Raw genomic sequence first — 19,205 nt, forward strand, 5'->3', positions numbered from 1 at the left:
TTTACTGAAAGAGTGATAAGCCAAGCATGCAACTTGCGGTCCTGAGCCACAAAATGTCATTGTTCAGGCAAGCGAGGCGCTCAACAGCCATACGGCATCTTGGCTCCCTGCGAATCCTCGATGGCGCGTTCAGAAATCATCCGTCTTATTTTAAACGGCACCTTTCCAACCGGTGCCCAGCGTACAGTGTGATATATTCATCAAGTTTCTGATACCCTCCGTATCATTTCAAGCTGCACGCTCCAGGTTTCTTTTCCAGAACCCTGTTTGACCTGATATCCCTTTCTGATGTCTTCAAGGGCGAAGTCGAACAACCTCTCTCTCGTTTCGGCCATCTTGACGCCTGCTGCGACAGCAGGAGCATCGGTCATTCCGCTGTCCATCATCTGGCTCATTAGCTTGTGGAAAGTTCGGAAGAGGGATGACAAAGCCCGTATTGGCGCCCGGCCATTCAGGGTGGCCCTCCTATTGTGGATTATGTAGGACACTGTCTACCGTCAAGCAATCTGCGATCACGATGCGCTTCCGGAAACCGGCATGTGCTGACTAAGGCCCAGAGTCTGCCTTTTTTACACCGGCTATGGCGTCTGGGGTTATTTCTACTACAGACAAGAACGGCGTGAAGCCTATTGGGTGCCCCAAAGCTCGCTGGACTACTCATTCCATCGCTACCGATATGGCATACGTTTTGCGCACGATGTGGCCAATGTGCTTATCCTCGCGACCATCCTGGAACTAGCGACAGGCCTTTATCGCGCTGGCTATGGCCATATGGATGATGCAGGCTGCATGGAGAATCATTCTGGGCCCCGCTATCTCGGATGGACCTGGGGCATTTGGTTTCTCGTCTCAGATATGCTCTGCTTCGGCCTCATCCAGGGCCTGCTCACTCACTGGGAGGAAGTAGACCGTTTACACTTTCAGGGTCACAATGAAAAGACTGATTACTCACGCGAGATCAGACGCCATAACAAGATAGCCAAGGAGATCATGAAAATCGCTCTCACATTTTTCTCCATCAAGTACATTATGCAAGCTTTGTTAGCCTTTGGTACTTTTTTGCTTAGCCTGGGCATACCGTCACGAGATGAAAAGATTACGCCCATGGCTTACGAAGGTATTTGCCGAGTTTTCTATCTCATATGTATAAATGCGTCAAGGTTTGAACGCTGACTCTCACCGGATAGATTGCTCGCTTGTACGCCATTCCAGCAGGGCTCAATTTTCTCCGACGTGTCATCATAGCTGGCATCAACACACGCATATTCTTCATCTACCGCCGGTCCGATCGCGTTCTCTCACCTGTATTCAATGCCGAGTTCGACTATGCGGCATACTTCCCCAGTCCAAGCTCCAAGGGTTATGGGCGCTTCAAAGCCGATTTGCTAACCAACTGGTGTGGCCAATATTTGATCGACTTTTCCTTCGCCCTTGTCATCTTCTTCTTGCTTTTTGATGTGCTTGCCCGCAGCCCTGAGAATAGCGGCCTGTGGTCCCGAGAGTACGTTCCTGTCGAGCACCGGGACGAGGATGAACGCTCAGAAGATGGCGACAATGGTGGGGAAATGGTCATGCGGCCCCTCGCGCCTGAACAAAGAGAAGAGGAAGTTCACGCATCGAGTTCCCAGAATGAGCCAGCAGTTTCTCCTGAGATTAGGAAATGGATGGACAGTCTTTGGTCACGCTAAAAATCTGAGTGAAGGCCGTATATACATGGTATTCGGCTGTATTCTGAGCGTCAAAGAGATAGTGCCCGGAATTTCATTAGCTGTTCTGTGTACTCTTGTTGATGGTAGCTCTAACTCAATCTCCGCTCAAGATGGAAATTTTGTACTTTGACCTTGAAGTGCAGCCCAGATAGATTTTCATTAGACTGGCCGAGGTCGAAGAATGACAAGAAACCCCATGTCTGTCTTCTGGGTAATTGCGCCAGCAATTTCGGCGCTCCATTTGGACCTCTGTCGTAGCCCACGTCGGTGTATGTCTTCTCTACACGGCCTATAGTTGTCACATGGACACGGCAGTTTAAGGAGAAGAAATATCCTTAACAGTCGATATATAGAACACCCAGTGACACAAGAGCTGAGAAGGGCAAAGGCATATCTGATTGGTAGAGCCCGGGAAATATGAGGGGGTGGCAAGAATGAGTTAGATAACCTTGCCACGCTGAGGAGAACCCCTCAAGATTGAAGGAGACTGCGGGGTACTCACAAAGGCAAAGGGATTTTATAAGGGGGGCTACTTGGACACGATGAAGGATTTCACTTGGGCTTTCCTCTCCCCAACACAAGGACACTAAGGACCAAGAAAGATTATTACACGTAGTAATTGACTTCGCTGTGCACCCCACATCGTCAGTGGCCATCATGTAACCCATTTGACCCATTGTCGATCCCTGTCTGCACCAGGCCAAGTCACCCGTTACAATAGTACCCGGGGCCATCACTCTTACCAGGAACACATTCCAGAAGGCACCCAGTGGAATCCACGAACGCCAAAGGAACATGCATGCTACCGGTCCCGATATGCCATCCACTTCGTTCACAACGTGAGTGACATTTTGATTAATCATTTGGACGTTAGCAGAGCTTGCAGCCGGCTTTGTGGATGCTCTAAGGGAGACGTCAACATGATCTAGCATCTAAACCGCCCCCAAAACCCCCAGGTTATTGCTGGTCTCTAGGGCTTTGTCATGTTCATCCTTACGCTTGTAACCCTGCATATCTCGCAGAAGATACTTGGCAAGGCGAAACGATTGGATGGGCTATAGGCCCAGACAATTTGAAGTGTGTCTGATGACGAATCCTTCAGTCTCTACTCCTCTTACGGGCTTGACAGATGAGAGAAATACTTGGATGAACAGTACGCGCGTATTACTTATTGCATTGTACACCATTATTGGCGATATTCAGCTTTCTGTCGTTTCCTCCTCAATACTTGTTGTCTATCTCACCAGGAAGAATGCCTGATTGATGAAGGTAAGTGCGTTAGCTCCCTAAAGACTAAATTGGAGCACTGACACCTGCTTTTTCACGGTGTTCATGGACACTGCTCGCAGCCGATATAGCAAACGTCATCCGGCGAATTTCTCTTGCTGCTATCAGGGAACAAGTATTTAACAGCCATGGATGTCTCCCGTTTACCTCTGCGGGTTTGAGTACTCCGATGACTTCCTAGACACGGAATCCTCCGGACACAAAACAGTTCGCAGAGGATTTGCTGGCAAATTGATTCGCGTAGCACTTGATCAACTTTATCTGTGGATTGTGCATATGGACTTTTCCGTTTTGGTTCTCAAGCCCCCCAACACCATGGCTCATGGTCAGAGCGATATATTGCTTGAGACAACTCTTTTTAAGAGACAGGGGGTTGGAGAAAAGCGTTACATCGAGAGTGGAGATGCACCCAACCCAACACTTGCAGGAAATTTTCATGAATTTGTATGCCTGATAGACTACCTTATCAGCCCTACAAGGCTTTGTGGCTCATTCCGGTCATGCAGGCTGCTTCCTTTTTGATTCACGTGGTCTCCCATTGTTAAAGTCCACTTATCTTTCATGTTTCATTGAGTGTCTGGGGACACAGCCACGCCACACAGAGTCGAATATGCTACGCCACGCTACTCCTGAAGGAATGGTGACACATACATAGAGCTTGCAGTTCCAGTCGGGAGAATATTTGCTCCACTCTTGCATTGAATGACACAGCCAGTGCCAGCGTTTGCTGCTGTAGACTACTACATAATCCTATCAAACATATATCGCAGTAAATATCTCTCACAAGATACGTTTTGTTCATCTACTTGTGTGCAGCCGGTCTGATGTCTTCTGGGGGTAAACCCGAATTCGAATGTCCAATCTTTTAAACTTCGAACAATAGTGCAAAATTCTAACGAAGGCATTCCGACGATTCAAACACTAACACTTTATTTTCATCAAATAAACTCCATCGGGACAACGTTCTAAGATTTTACAGAATGCTTTCCGCAGATGCTGAAAAGATCCAGCCAATATCCCAGAGTGTTATCACACCTGCTATTGCTGCCGTGGTATCGCTCATCCCCTTGATCGGCATATGGGTGTTAGGATTCCGTCGTCAACTCCATAAAAGCGCTTTTCCTGTTACCGCACTCCTCTTCAAGGTCACACTACCAGCTTGGATTTTGTAAGCTGGCCCAAACGAATGTCAAAGTCATCAGATATTTCATTGGCTTCTACTAATTAGCAACCGTTGTGGTAGTGTCACCATACTTTACACAGCCTATGGAGTTACAGCTTACCTCTATCACCATGACTGGAGCTGCGAATGTAATCCGGACACCTTCTGGCTGACCTACGCCTATCACCCTTTCCGTTTTGCTATCAAATTCCCTCACCAACTTGCTGACGTCGCAATTCTTGCGACTTTGCTGGAGCTCGGGAGCATCCTATCTACAGCCCTGAGCAAGGAGCAGAGTCAACCACTCACTCTTCAGGGCTATACACTACCTCGATTATTTACGGTGCTGGGGAGTACAGTTTTTACTGTGCTATCCATTTCAATTCTTGGTACTTCGGAGGCCATGGTATCAAGTCGATACAGGCTCTACCATTCAATCTCTTCGTCTCCCGAGAACTACCATAGGGAACAGCTCCGGCGTGAGCAACTCTCGACAGCCACATTGAGCTTGATCAGCTTAGCATCCATCGTGATGTGTATATACAGTTTGGGAGTTCTGGTATTTTCTGCTATAACTTATGCTAGAGGAAAACACCAAATGACAATAACAAAGGTAAGCCTCATGTCTGCTTCCTCAAGATTTTTTTCACGTCTGAGATGGGGGAAAAAAACTGATTTATTCGTGGATTTAAGACATGCAAGCTTTACCTCTTTGCAAATATTCTCAACTTTATCCGGCACCTTTCCCAAGCAGTGATCACATCAAACGCGTATCTCGGTCCGGGAGAAAAGCTCATCTGGGAACTTGAATGGGACTATTATGAAATATGGTCTGCTTACGCGACAAACACCTCCGAGTTGAGACACCTCATAGCAGAGGTGGTAGCTTATTGGATTGTCCAACATATACTTGATTTCATATGCGCATTGGGTTTGCTCATTGTGCTATTTTATCTTGTTTCTATGCAAGCTCAGGTCGACCTCGGGTGCAAGCGAAGTGCTGCGGAAAGCGAAGATCAAGAACCACTGAGTCAAGGCTTTGGGGAGGGGACTAGTATACGGAATTCAGGTCATAGTTCGGTTAGTTATCGATAGATAATACAACATTTTAGTAGTTTCCTCTTATACTGCTTGCATTCTCAGCCTTGTGCACCTAATTAAGAGACAGCCACACGTGGTGTGCAGAGGCAGAGTGTTTCTGTGTCTTCGATTATGAATGCATCTGCTTGACACAGTGTTGCCGTCGCTGTTGCCTGAATCCCACACTTAAGCTCCAGCCTTCCCAGGTTCAACTGTCAGTTTCTTTTTATAACTCCGAGACACGCCAAGCCCAGGATTCCTCATAATCAAGCCACCCAAGAGGCCGGGTTAGAGTTATCCCGTGGTGATCGGCGCTTGCATATCTGTTGGCATCACAGTCACGCTGTACAAAAAGCTATCTATCACTTCCTATGCTGAGTTTTCTCTGACTTTCTTCGCCTTGTCTGGAGAGTTTTTTTTTTTCTGTCAGAAATAGGCCCTCCTCCGCATACTCCTCCGACCTGGCTCATGGCAACGCCGGCCGTAGTGGCCGGCCTGTCTATTCTGCCTCTCTTTACCTTATGGCTAGTGAGCTTCTGTGTCGCCCGAAGAAAATATAAACGGGTACGAAGAGGTGTTGTCTGGCTCAAGCTAGCCCTACCAGCATGGATCTTGTAAGACCGAATGCAGATCGGTACATGTCATGCTCTAGAAGCTGATGCCAACAGTTAACTCATATAGAACATGTGTCCTCTACACCGTCGCCGGCGTGGTTGGGTTCATCGTTCTCGGCATTGATATCCCCGAAGAATTGGAGCGACCCCGACTCCGCAGAGACAAGATATAACAGGCTGCAGTTCGTGATAAGACTCTTCCATAACCTTGCCGACGTGCTGTTATTCATCACGTTAGTCGACCTTGTCCGCGGCCTCCTCCATTATGGCAACTCCATGCCCCCTTCCAAGTGGTGGACCGTTATCGTCTTGCTGTGGTCATTGATCATCATGGTGCTCTCGGGTGCTGCAGTGGGCGTTGCGATGAAGGCAGTGTCTCACGGTACGCGGTATGACAGGCTTCATGGAGAGCAGTCAAATGCCTTCTTTGACGATTTGTTTGAAAAATCCTCTAATTCTAATCTCGCGGAAATAGAGGAGGAGCTTTCCCGGGAGGAGAGACGCCTGACTCGGTTTCATAATTGCATGTCTAAACTCTTTGCCACGAGCTACATCTTTCTTGGCCTAACCAGGTTGTTTATCCTCGCTTTCACATCATATGCTTGCATGCTCCAGGATATTCGACAGGCTAAACGACTGAGAACTGTAAGTCAACTCCTCTAACTCGCACCTCTATTTGAGTAGAGTACCATGCACTAAGCAAAACTCATGGCTACCAGGCTTCGAGGCTTCTTCTCGTCGCTACCATCTTCGACTTCATCTGACATATTGTTGTGATGGTTGTCAACTGCTATGTATTCCTCAGTTCTAGACATGATGCAACTAGTCTACTTATTAGCAACTGGTTCATCCAGTACCTATTCGACTTTGTTTGTGCCTTCGTCGTCTTCTTTTTGCTGTTCTTCCTTGCTGCGCGGAAGCGTCCAAAAGGCTTATGGGAAGCACCAGAGGGCTCGTTACAACACGCAACAGAGCAGGCAACTTGGCCAACCTCACAGGCTGCCAGTTACACGGTCTATGTATCTCATTCAACACTGCCTGGCCAAAAGCAAGATACGAGGACCGAAAATTTGCAGCCTTATACATTATCAGCGGCTCAAGGACAGCTGGACGTTGTTCAACTATAGGCGTTGTCACTTCCTCCACCAACACATCAAACATTCGACTCATATACACCTGACATGAAATAGGGTGTTTGAGAGTGGCATCAACGCTGTATTCTGGTCTAGTTACAGCACTGTCTTGGCAAAGAAACGTCTACGCGATAACGGTATGTGAAAATAAACAGATAAGTGCTTTTTACCAAGCATCACAACAGCAATTTGTCATTGTTGGAGCTGATAAGCTGTAACGGGTGACTTGGTCTGGTGCAGGCAGGGATCGACAATAGGTCAAATGGGTTACATGATGGCCACTGGCGATGTGGGGTGCACATCGAAGTCAATTACTACGTGTAATAATCTTTCTTGGTCCTTAGTGTCCTTGTGTCAGGGAGAGGAGGAACCAAGGGAAGTCTATCATAACCGGGCAGCTTCCTTTATAGAATCCTCATCATGCCTCGGCCATGTGGCTCATTCTCTTCGGTCATCCGGCTCTAGACATCTTCCGGGATCAACCACGTACTTGCGCCGCTCACAATCATCCTGTCTCTGGTGTCCCTTGTGTTGGCAGTTGGGGACATCCGTTTCCTTGGACTGCCGTGTCCATGTGACATAAGCATAATCGCCAGTGGTTTTACATAGGTAGTGAACAGGGATTTGGTGCTGCCACATCTACTTTTGTTGGCCCGATGGCCAAGTTTTTGTTTTGGGAGCAATTATAAGGGTTAATATCTTGTCAACTCGAAGGATATAGGCAGGTGTTATTTAGTCATGGGTTGAGGAGGCTTCTGTCAAGAACAAAGGAGGTCCCAATTCTAGTGTAACCCTCGAAAAATCCAGCCATCAGTGTTCGTCCAGCAGCCTGGTTTGTGCCACAAGAATGACCAGAACTTTATTTCAATGAGTGAACTCATCTTAACATCCTGCCTGTACTATGCAACAGACACAACTACCTCAATTTCTTTGACTTCTTCATGTTTCAACTCCTGTATCTTACGGTTTCCTCCCGGTTATAGCAGCCAGCAATGCTCCTGTGCAAGACTCCACACTATGGCTAAACATGACGAATTCGTTCTCTCTAGGGAAAACCGGTTTCTCCTGCATCTCCCCGAGCCCCCAGCATTGGGAGGGTCCCCGCTCCCGGGTCCCAGGGGGTGCATCAGCGACTGAGATCTATCAGGCAGCGAGGCTGCCGCGCTCTTCTAACCTCGGTCTTCAAGCCTGAAAAAGTGTGACTCAATATTTGAGGATATTGCAGCAGCCTGGAGATGCATCATTCCGTGTGCATAAGTGCTAACACAGTATCCAGGAAAGAGGATAAACGTTCTGGGTGCAAGTACCGAAAGCATATAGACAAGAGGTAAGGGTTAAAGCCCTCCCGCAAGTTATATTTTGACAACAACATTGCCTTACATGTGCGTTACACAGTGAGATCAATAAGAGGCCCGGTTGTAAGAAGAATGGGTTTGACCCTACGTTCTTGGTGGGAGGTTGGTGCTAAGGAGGGGAAAACGCGCTAACAGAACCGGATCGCAAGCCTGTAGTATAATTTTGAAGGTATGAAGCTCAAGAACAACAACAGCCCAGTAAGACTACACTATAACAGTAATTGGCCCAGAAAACCTGATACACTCATCACCACCCTATTCGGGTCCAACATGCATATCCTCGTGCGGTCTTTGGGCTTCAGGAAGAACCGTGACAGAAAGCGATTTCTCTTCAAGCTGCATAATGCACAATCGATCCCATCAACCCTTGAGTGCATAAATCTTGAAAGATCCTAATGCATTGTCAGCTTCATGCTACGGCTCACCATCTATGTGTCGATTAGATGGTGACTTACCGACATATTCATTGAGATCAGTCTTCGACAGTGACTCAGCCAGACCAGCAGGAACCGGAACCCCGCAGCAACCACTGGGAGCGGGTGAAGAACTCGAAGGTGCACCACAGCAGCCGGCAGATGAAGAAACACCGGCAGACATCTTGCAACATCCCTCGCCCTGTTTCTGGAAAGCAGGCTCGGCCTTATTGGCACCGCAGCAGCCTCCAGACTCCTCAGAAGCAGCCGGGATTAAGGCACAGTTTTGAAGGTTCTGGCCACAGCACAGGTCATTCTTCGCTTCAGTGCTCCTTTTCTTCTCGCCATCCTCCCCGATCTCAACATAGACGTTAAGATCAGACTTCGTATCGATGATCAAGACGTCTACATCATAAAAGTCAGCCAGGAGCAGCTAGAACGATATTAGTAGGGAATCATCGCTAGAACCTACCCTTGAATCCAGCTTCCTTAAGCCAAGTCTCGTACTCTTCCACCTTGCTCGCTCCAGCAATGCATCCCACATACATCGCCACATCTTTGACTAACTGCTCCGGCAAGTCCTGTTTGGCTAAGATGTCCGATACCGCGACACGTCCTCCATGCTTCAGAACGCGGTACATCTCCTTGAAGACCTTTGGCTTCTCTGCCGCTGGCACAAGGTTGATGACACAGTTCGAGATGACACAATCCGCCACACCATCCTCCAACACAGATGACATATCTGTGATGTTAGACTTAACGAATGACACCACCTTCTTTACCTCCTCTGGCTGGCTCTCCAAGATCTTCCTGGCCCTCTCAAGCATGTCGTCGTTCATGTCCACACCAATCGCCTTTCCGTTGGCGCCAACCCGCTTAGCTGCTAGGAAGACATCGAAGCCAGCACCGCTGCCGAGGTCGATAATCGTTTCTCCCTCTTTGACGCTTGCAATCGCCAGCGGGTTGCCGCAGCTGAGGCCAAGGTTGGCTTCAGCTGGGATGGCTGCGAGCTCTTCGGCAGTATAGCCGAAGGACTTGGCCACAGCTTCTCCGTACTTGGTACTGACGCTGCGCGAAGCAGCGCTGTAGTGCTTGCGGACTTCCTCGTAAATTGTGGTGGTGTTTTCGGTGGCCATGGTGAAGATGTAGCGGTGGGCTACTTAAAGTGGTGTTGTTGTGTGGATCGCAGCTGGATGTCCTTGTGGACGAGATCTCTGGGTAATGGGATGGAAAGTAGAATTATTGATCATCACGACCTTTAAATCCTCGTCCTGAATGCTTGCCATATTTTAACCAGGATTGAGGCTGAGAGTGTAAAGAACAGTCAGATGCGCGAGTGGCATGGTCACTCCTTCAATGTTGAGGGCAATGTCACCAGGAAGTTTCCCAATTTGGTTTGTCGGATGCCATGGTGGATCCATACCGGAGAGCGTCTAACCAAAGATGGTAATTTTACGATATGTCATCGATTTTTCCCCGAAGTGGAGCGCTCCATCTAACTTTAACTCAACCTCGTCTCGTTGCCCTCCATGAACATCCTGACCTACTGTCCATCTCGCTCAAGCGATGTAAGCTAGGAATGGATGCCCAGCTTTACAAAGCACACGTCTACAAGTTCTCGGCCAAGCCGCCTGGTTATGATGCAGCTCGGCAGCGGGAGAACCAGCGACGCCACCGAGCCAGAGTAAAAAACCGGATTGTCGAGCTCGAAGCTGCTCTCTCCGCCACCCAGCATAAGCTCCAGGAAGCTTTGATGCAAATCGAGAGCCTGACAAATGAAGTACGGAGGCTGCGGTGCGCTCTAGGGTCAGCTCAAGAAGTTCCAGTTGAGCCCTTGAGCTCAATCCCTGAATCTCCAACCACCAAGTCTATCCCTCCATGTCAACCCCTCAATCCTAACGATGCATCGATAGATGGTGTTGTCGTGAGCCCGCACGCCTTGTGTCAGATTAAACCTCAAGCAATACCATCCTCCACTTCACCCTCAGGGGTGTTTTGTTACCCCTTGACCGTTGCCCCAACAACCGAGGGGAGCCCCCTTTCACATGCCCCTTTACCCCTGAACATACAAGCACCCACCTCATCAGCGAGCGAAACTTTCTGTGAGCACAATAACGACGACGGGCCACTGCTACCTCCACCTGGCAAGGATGAGTCAACCATCACTTGTCGTGAAGCCTTCCTCATCATCAAGGATCGTTGCCACGCTGCCGCGGCGCCAGATGTGGATCTGGATGCTGCCGCAGAGTTCTTGAGGCCGGGGTTTCGCAGGGCGATTGCTCCAGGAACGGGATGCCGCGTGGAGACGCACTTATTGTTTGCTTTTGTGGATCGGATTGTGCCAGATTGACTGGAAATTCAGCAAGGGACACCATTACTAGACAACCCGTTTCCCCAGTATCAGTATATATAATGTGGCCACCACGGTCTTGAGTATAGCTCTAGTGATAGAAAGGTCTGCTTTGACAGAGTGGAACTTGAGCAGTCCTCAAAATTCAATGACATTACAAAACAGCTCTGTGAGTCAGAACATTCATTAAAGGCCAAGATATTTGTGCATTTCCGTAGGACCTACACTCATGAAAGAGCCTAGTGATATGATGTTGTCACATACGTTCTCCCGTGAAACAGGCATGATATCGATGAAAGATCATGCATCAAGTGTCCAAGTACCAATTCAAGGTATGCAATAGTAAAACCTTTGCTGGAGTACAGTATGATGTGGTTGCAAGTTTGAGCATATGCAAGTTTCGGTGGATCAGATGACAACATGTTTACTGTGTGACTCCAAAGTAAAAACAACTCTCGACTTCAGTTATTCATACACTCAATCAGGCTGCCACGAAAGCGTTAAGAAGGATAAAGCATCGACAAAAGTTGAAACGATTTTAACAAATTTAGAACAGATTTTGCACTCTTCCATTGTGACAATGAAGATAATGAGATGTTCCTATCCCTTAACCTACTTATATCAAGCCCACCGGCCTTCCTGTAAATTTTGCCTCCTCCTTCTCCACAAGCAACTTCGAGATCGCTAACATCAAGTCCAAACCCATTAGTCCTGAACGACATCAGTTATTCTTCACAACAACATTTCACATGACAATTTTCTAAGCAATCTCCGCTTTGCCGAGGAAAGAAGTCTTAAAATGTGCAATGTCCCCGTTACTATCTGTGCCTACCCTGGGTGCACCGAGACTATCTACAAGGACTTCCGCTCCAAGGTTCCCTGTATTTCTTCTCTTCTGTGCTTCCCAACCAAGAGTGGATCTGGCATATGGTCAGCATGCACCGTCCGGTATATGCCACAATGCAAGGGCGACTTTAAAAACTCTTCAGACTATTGCGAGCGCCACCGTCGGTAGGAGTGTACAGCAGATGAGAGGCAACACGTGAAAACAATAAAGCATGAGTCATTATGCATAAGAAGAAAGGTGTGCTGGTACGAGTTCAAGGTGTGAGCGCGCCTTGATACTTGCATAAGGCAGGACAATGGATTTGGGCTATGGCTTTTCAACTTTAGTTACCGTATTTTGCCATTAGCAGCTGAAAAGGTCTTGCTTCTCCAACAGAGACGCATAAATAATTAACTTTCTAGCTCAATTAACAAATGATTTGACTGTTAAAGAACGAGGAACAGGTCTGTTTCAGTGGTATTGTACTACCACCAATTAAAGTTCAAGGAGCTGTACGAACATGGGGAAGCAGCGACATTTGACAGCTCCCTATTCAGAATAAGATAGAATTTGATTAGTTGACTACCTCTCAGATAATAAAGCACACATAACTGGGATTTGAGGGTACATATTGATGGAAAGGCTTCGTGAAAGTTGGACAGGGGCTAGCAGACTCAGAGTGGGTTTCGCTAAAGCCTCTCGCCATGTTCTCGGCTTTTCTTGGAGCATGCAAGATGCCTTCTTCTCTCACCCTTCCTCTAGCTGGCTCATTCAAATAAATGACTGGATCTTACATCACCTTGAAATCCCCCAACTGCAACAATATCTCTCTGCTTGGGGAATCTGGGGAATGCACATATAGCCCAAATGACCCATTCTCCAGCTTTTAAGCTCCCCGTTGCACAATGCAGGACATGACAAAAATGCTCAGTGCTGTCTACACGGTCAGGTATCTCAAACAAGTAACAGACCTCCCAGTTTCATATATTTGTTATTTCGACTTTAAGCGGTGGAGCGACGTTGGGGCATAGTTCAGCTTGATAGAAATGCTCCCTGGAACTTGCCTGGTTCGACTATGGGAAGGGCTGTCTTGGAGCACAAGAAGTCAGCCATTTCCCTGGTTGGATGTGTATTGCAACACTCGCCTCATTAAAATTTGACAAGATCGGCTCTTTAGATAAGAATCATGTTAGAGGTCTTGTTTCCTCCGGAAAAGTATCCCCTCGTCCAACGATTAGGTGGTTCAACTTGACTGCGGAGTTTCTCAAGGCATTTGTCCTGATTGGGTTGGCTCTAATGAGACGAAAGATATTCTCCGCCAAATACATGCAGAGCTGGAGCGGCCTCAAACTATCCAGAAAATCTTGGCTAACTTCAGCACCCATTTCGCCTAGTTTGACCCGACCTTGTTGTGCAGAACTTCTTATTTGTCCAGGATGCAGACGGATCTCCCCCTCGATCAACCGGATTCATCAATTTTGAAACAACGTAGATAGGATCTCGATACTAATTGTATGAGTACCCCGAGATCATTCTCGATGAGGACTGGTTACCAAATATGTGGTCCGAGAACGCAATTCTCAGGACACATTTTATCCGTGTGTTGCAGTAACAGCTGATAGACGCAGAGAAGCGTGCAAAGCTCATCGAATGCATGAATATTAAGTCGTATGTTATTAACAGAACCCAGTTATTTATTTATGTTCTTCAACTAGATGGGTGGTCGGCTTCTGCACAGCAGTGCCTTGGGCTATCTCACTAGTCCCCGAAATGGGACCGGACCTGTGTGGACGGGACGAGATGGTTGAGTTCCTGAACATTACGATGAGAATGTGAACGCGATAACTTCTATCCTAACAACGCAATAGCAGCTCAGTTGAGACTCTTTAGCATGGCAAACTGAAGCCGCAGGGATGAAAGAATTGATGTTGAGCGGGAAAAGCTGGACAGAGAGACGGTTGGGTAATTGTAAGCTGAAGATAACTCAGCTTGGTGAATGAAGATTGAACTTGTCATACTAACTGAAGTAGCTTTGGGTCTCAGCTGGCCAGGAAGTTTTGATACACAAACGGTGTTGGAGTTGACCGGAGATCCTTTCCAAGAATTCAAGGCTAATAACCCACTTGTAAACTACCATGAAGACCATGTTACAGGTCTAATTCTCGGTTTATATTGCATGATTTGAGCCATAAAACTATCGAAATAGCTACCTATGAACCTATCATTATCTCTTCTGCTTGCCTGGAATCTATGATGTCCACGCTTCGCGTTGCTTTCGGGATGGAATAACCCTAACCCTGACGCATTGTGATCAGGGACCTTTCCGAGCCAGTCCTCCCAAGCCTCACTATCTTGACCACACAGCCTGCTTTCACAGCCACAAACCTCAATCCCGACGACAGCCGATCAATCATCACATTTGCCCTGCCTTTGGAATTTCGGTATACCTGTGTCACTTGGTCCCAACAAAATCCCATCGCCACAATCCCTCGGCAACGGACCGAAGAAGCCGAAGACGCGAGTAAAATTCTCCATTCTGCTAGACTGCACCGCCTCACACGCATCATAGGGTTGAACCTTTTTCATCGTGGTTAACAAGATGCCTGGTAGTATGCCTCTCCAACGGGTTAAGAGTGGCTTATTATTTGCCAGCAGGGCAAATATACGTCACTTGAAGACACCATTTCGCGGGACTGCTTTGAAGCATACTTCCAATGCCGTTGCTAGCTCTGTCATTCATGTCACGGATTGTAATTTGCGCATCCATCCTCTGGTTAGCGGTTCCATCTGCCATTACAAGTCGCACAGATTTGTCCATCAGCCACCAGCCAACCAGTCCCGTCTCAACCCGGTGCAGTGGGAGCCAATCAACCCTGTGTAACGATCTCCCTGCAGCTGGAAGCAAGCCAACCGTTGTGCTGGAATAGACGACATTGTTGAGAGATGCTGTTTAATGACAGTGAGAACCCCATCAGAGGCTGGGCAAGGAATAGCATCTGGGCAAAACATCGTGCTTCTAATTGCTCAGATACTCACCGACCTTTTGATCGCAACTTATGCAGACAGGTCAGCCAGGCCATAGATCTTGCATTGACCAGTGAGTCCTCTAGGTTGGACATTGCCTCCACACTCAGCAAGAGCCACACATTTGTCTTATGTTGGTTATGTCCAACTGACACACACCCTCTTTGACCAGTGCCAACCCTACTTCCTTGATCACAGCCTTGTGTCTTTAACCCCAACGAACATCCAACCTGCCTATGACAATACAATCAACTCATCTTGCTTACCTACGCTACCTGACTGACAGTTTACTTACCTACCTTCTTATCTAGATATGTGCAATGCATGACGGGAGCAAGGCCCCCAGAGCTGGCCCGTCTTACGGTGTGTCACTACAGGGCTGCCCCTCCTCCGCAATTTGCCCATTATGTCATACCTAAACCCATGCTGTGTTCGCTTTGTTTATTGACACTGGAGGGGCGTGTGACTGTATCCATGGATGCAAAGAGCAGTATGCATTCCTGTAAGTAAAGCGTGTATGGGTCTAGCTTTGGGTTCAAGATGCAATGCTGCCTATGCATCTCACACGTGTTATGGTGAAGGATTGGCTGCTCCCCCACCGCCATAAGTTGGTTTGTGGAATGCCACATCACCTATGAGAGTGTTGAGGCATGCCTTACAGGATTCGCTTGGGCAGGTTAAGTTTTTGGCTTAGTAATGAGCCGCATAATGGAAGGAATGATCCATGGTGGGACAGAGCACACTCAAGATCAAAGGAGGATTTTGGCTCAACTTAGTAGTATTCCACCAAGATCACAACCTGATGGCAGAATCTTGGCCAAGAGATACCGAAGCCTCGACCTTCAGCAGCCATTCTCAGGGAAGTATCTCACCGCCAGGCACTAATACATTCTACAGTCTGCAGAAAACATCTCGGTAACAAATACTGAACATAAAGCACACGAGAATGTCACTTACAGCTCTGAAGAACTGTCGAAAATCCCGGACCAAACCGGAGCGGCACCCAAGCCAAGCCCTCGGCCACGGGGAGCCACGAGTGGACCCATCTCGGGATCGGCGGTCGGCACCACCGAGTTTCCCCCCACCATGATCTATCATTCTTCCCCACCATATCTCTTCCCACTTTTCTTGCTGCTGGTTCCAGAACGTGCACCAATCTTCCACAAATCACCGCTAACTTCCCCTCATTTTGTGTCATCTTGCAAGATGGAAAAATGTGCATTGTATTGGGTCCAGGCCTGATAGTAACAGTGACAGTGACATCCGTCAGGCTGTTACTCACAGCAAGATGCAAAGAGAGGGGTTTACTAACCAAGCAAGAAGCAAGCGGGGAGACACGTGGCCAAGTGAGCATGACTGTGGCCAACCGACAACATGGCCCATCGCAGGAGCGGGGAAATTAAGTTAAAAACACCATAGGAGGCTATATTTTTGGGCTTGAACACAGCTGGAGCAAGAACCTAAGGTTGGTTGTGAGCGGGAAGCAGAAGCCCAACCACCTCATTTTTTGTGTGTTGTGATGCCAAACGCAATAAAACACACAGGCTGATATCACATTGTTTTGATTTTGTGTGTCATTGAAGTAGGTCGTGCCGATAGGCCTTATGGCTGGTATCAAGTATCATATGGCTGTGGTCAATGTCCACTGCCAGATAACACGCCGGAAAAACAATCATCGTATGGCTGCGATAATGATTTTGGTCGATGAGCTGATAAGTAAGGCATAACGAGGGGCAAATGCCAAGAGGAGGGGCAAGTGAGGGGGCAAAATGCCTTTCGCCGTCCATCAATGCAGCCCAGCTTAAAGAGCAACCATCAGGCTGGCAGGACGGTAAAACTTGCACACGCTAGTATACTATTGTATTGGGCGTTATGTTGTGGTTCAAGTAAGCAGGTGGGTTCATAGAGGCAAAGTTTCAGCCCGGTGCATGCCCAACCACGATAGGCTGCGGGCAAAAAGTAGTGAAACAGGTCCAGGGGGTCATGTCGTCAGGGGTTGGGTGCTTGCTTCAGGCGTTTCGTAGCGTTGTGTTATGCTGTGAGTGACTGTACACTAGCCCAGGTGGAAGTTCCTGATTCCTGACCCCCGCTCCGTCACCACTACACCTCTTGTAGGCAGGTAAGTCTCCTGAGCTCAACATCTGACGAACACAGCCTTGTATGGGAAGGTCATGACTGCATCGATGATCACACTACTTCCAAGTTGTTATAACTGTAGAAAATTTACTGTACACATGTCCCATTATCTTCACTTCAGGAGTAGTATTATCAACTACCATACCAATCCCAGTGCCAGCCCCCCTTCCCCAAGCCGAGCCAGCAGTCAATGAGGAAGCAAGTAAGCAAGCTCTGGAATCTCCATCAACTCAACCAGTCATATTATACCCATCCCAAGTAATCTTCGTAGTATATCCTATGCGTTTAAGTCGTTCATGTACTAGCAATAATGGCGAGAAAACGAATGATGTCCTGAAAAAAAAACTCGTATACCCAAAACGCCCGAAAAAAAAGATCTAACCCGCCCATAGCCATGAAGCTCATACCTATCCATGCATGCATATACCGTCCCATCCATCTTTCAGTGTATCTTCCTTTCCTTCGTTTCATGTCCAGACCGTGTACACCGCGCTTTTGGTAATAGTAATAAACACACACAAACACAGAAAAAAACACACAAACCCTCCCTGGGTATCATCTCACCGCCCACCAACGGCACTAACGGCCCCCAGCACCCTCTCCCACATTCCCCTCGCCTTCTTCACCTTCCCATCCTCCCTCGGCCCCCTCAACGGCCACTGCGTTGGCTGGTACCCGTACATCCTCCCCGCCTGCTCAGCGCTGATCTCGTAAGGGAGCATCCCACCAGCTGCTTTCCTCTTCCCTGTCGCGGTAACCGTAGCCTGCGGATAAGCGGGATAGTTGTACCCCGCGCCATATCCCTGGTACGCAGCAGGTTTGTACGTTGAGTTGTAGTAGTCTTTCGCTGGGACCTTGGGGGGTGCGACATCCTCGCAGTGGAGGTCGCTAACTTGCTCCGGGCTGTCAACAACCTGGATTTCTGGCGCGGGCTCATCTTCGCAGGGGGTCGTGGCGCGCGAAGCAACGCTAGGCGCATATGAGGATGCGCCGCTGGAGACAAGATCCGGCGGGGTGACAGAACGGCTGCTGGAGCGGGAGTGCCCTGACACTGAAGAGGGATTGCGCGAGTGGTATGGGCTGCGTGTGCAGGAGGAGCCACGGCTGGACGGCGGGGTCGGGTAGGTGTGTTCCGGAGATAGAGACGGTTGCACGGGGACGGTAAGGAACTCGTCGTTCTGGTGCCGCTGCTGCTGGATCCGCATCTGTTGCTCCTGAAGGTACTGCTGCTGGCGCAGCTTGCGCTCGTAGCGTTCCCGTCTGTGGGTAGCTATCTTTTCGCGCAGGGGAGCCAGGAAGGGCTCGAATTCCTGATAAAGATCCTCCTCGGTGATGCGCAGGTCGAAGCTGAGGAGGGCAAGGAGCTGGCGCTCCATGAGGTTGACCTCCTGGCGGGTGAAGCCGAAGTGGTAGTGCGGGGACTGCATGACGGTATAGTTGGCCCAGTGCTTGTTCTTGGGAGAGCTATCGTTCAGGTACTTGGCGGCAATGATCAACGTAGCGAGGAAGATGCGGTGGATCGTACACCTGAGACCCTTGGCCTCGGGCTGCAGGCGCTGCTTCAAGCGAGTGAGATAAACCAGGGTCGACATGAGGGTCGGGACCTGAACGTTAGAGGAGATGACCAGCTTGGTGATGAAGTCCTCCACAGAGGGCAGACCGTCGCTAGCGGGCACGGGCTTGCCAGACGAAGAAAAACGAGTTGTTGATGGTGGGGCCATGTTAGGATCGCACTGGATGACGTTGGAAGCAGCCTTAGCCAGATACTTGATCATGTCGCGGCTGACGGGCTGGTAGATAAACTCATGGAGGGCTCTGCGGTTAAGCTCCTCGAAGGAGAGCTCCTGATATGGCTCCATGGTATTTGTGCTGATATCTGGTCGTGGAGGCAATGTGTGGTCGGTAGTGTGGTGTAAGTAGTGTCGGTACTTAAGGCTGTCTGTATGACAGGGACAAGTACCAGACTTTCCCCTTTTGTTTGCTGAAGATGTGTGTGACAGGTGACAGAGATCGAAGAACTCTTAGACCAGTAAAGACGTAGACTTTTAAAAAAAAGGACCGAATGTCAAGAAGGCAGTCGCAGCAACTTATAAGAAAAGAGAGACAAAATGCAAAA

At 48.5% G+C, this 19,205-nt stretch overlaps 3 protein-coding genes across 3 annotated transcripts; 1 reads left to right on the forward strand and 2 right to left on the reverse strand.

Moving 5' to 3' along the window:
• Positions 1–288: 288 nt before the first annotated feature.
• Positions 289–1,688, forward strand: CTHT_0041790 (uncharacterized protein; the record flags this gene model as incomplete). Its single annotated transcript, XM_006694519.1, has 3 exons — positions 289–479; positions 558–1,117; positions 1,246–1,688. 3 exons carry the CDS (start codon positions 289–291, stop codon positions 1,686–1,688), a joined length of 1,194 nt encoding a protein of 397 aa, XP_006694582.1.
• A 7,012-nt stretch (positions 1,689–8,700) lies between these two features.
• CTHT_0041800 (methyltransferase-like protein) lies at positions 8,701–9,889 on the reverse strand (the record flags this gene model as incomplete). The annotated part of the gene is made up of 3 exons (XM_006694520.1): positions 8,701–8,732; positions 8,796–9,158; positions 9,226–9,889. The coding sequence occupies 3 exons, from the start codon at positions 9,887–9,889 to the stop codon at positions 8,701–8,703; spliced, it is 1,059 nt and encodes a 352-aa protein (XP_006694583.1).
• Positions 9,890–17,649: 7,760 nt separating this feature from the next.
• On the reverse strand, positions 17,650–18,948 carry CTHT_0041810 (G1/S-specific cyclin pcl1 (cyclin hcs26)-like protein; the record flags this gene model as incomplete). The annotated part of the gene is made up of 1 exon (XM_006694521.1): positions 17,650–18,948. One exon carries the CDS (start codon positions 18,946–18,948, stop codon positions 17,650–17,652), a length of 1,299 nt encoding a protein of 432 aa, XP_006694584.1.
• Positions 18,949–19,205: the final 257 nt, after the last annotated feature.

Source organism: Thermochaetoides thermophila (genome assembly GCF_000221225.1).
Source record: "Thermochaetoides thermophila DSM 1495 unplaced genomic scaffold scf7180000011818, whole genome shotgun sequence".
Classification (NCBI taxonomy): Eukaryota; Fungi; Ascomycota; class Sordariomycetes; order Sordariales; family Chaetomiaceae; genus Thermochaetoides; species Thermochaetoides thermophila.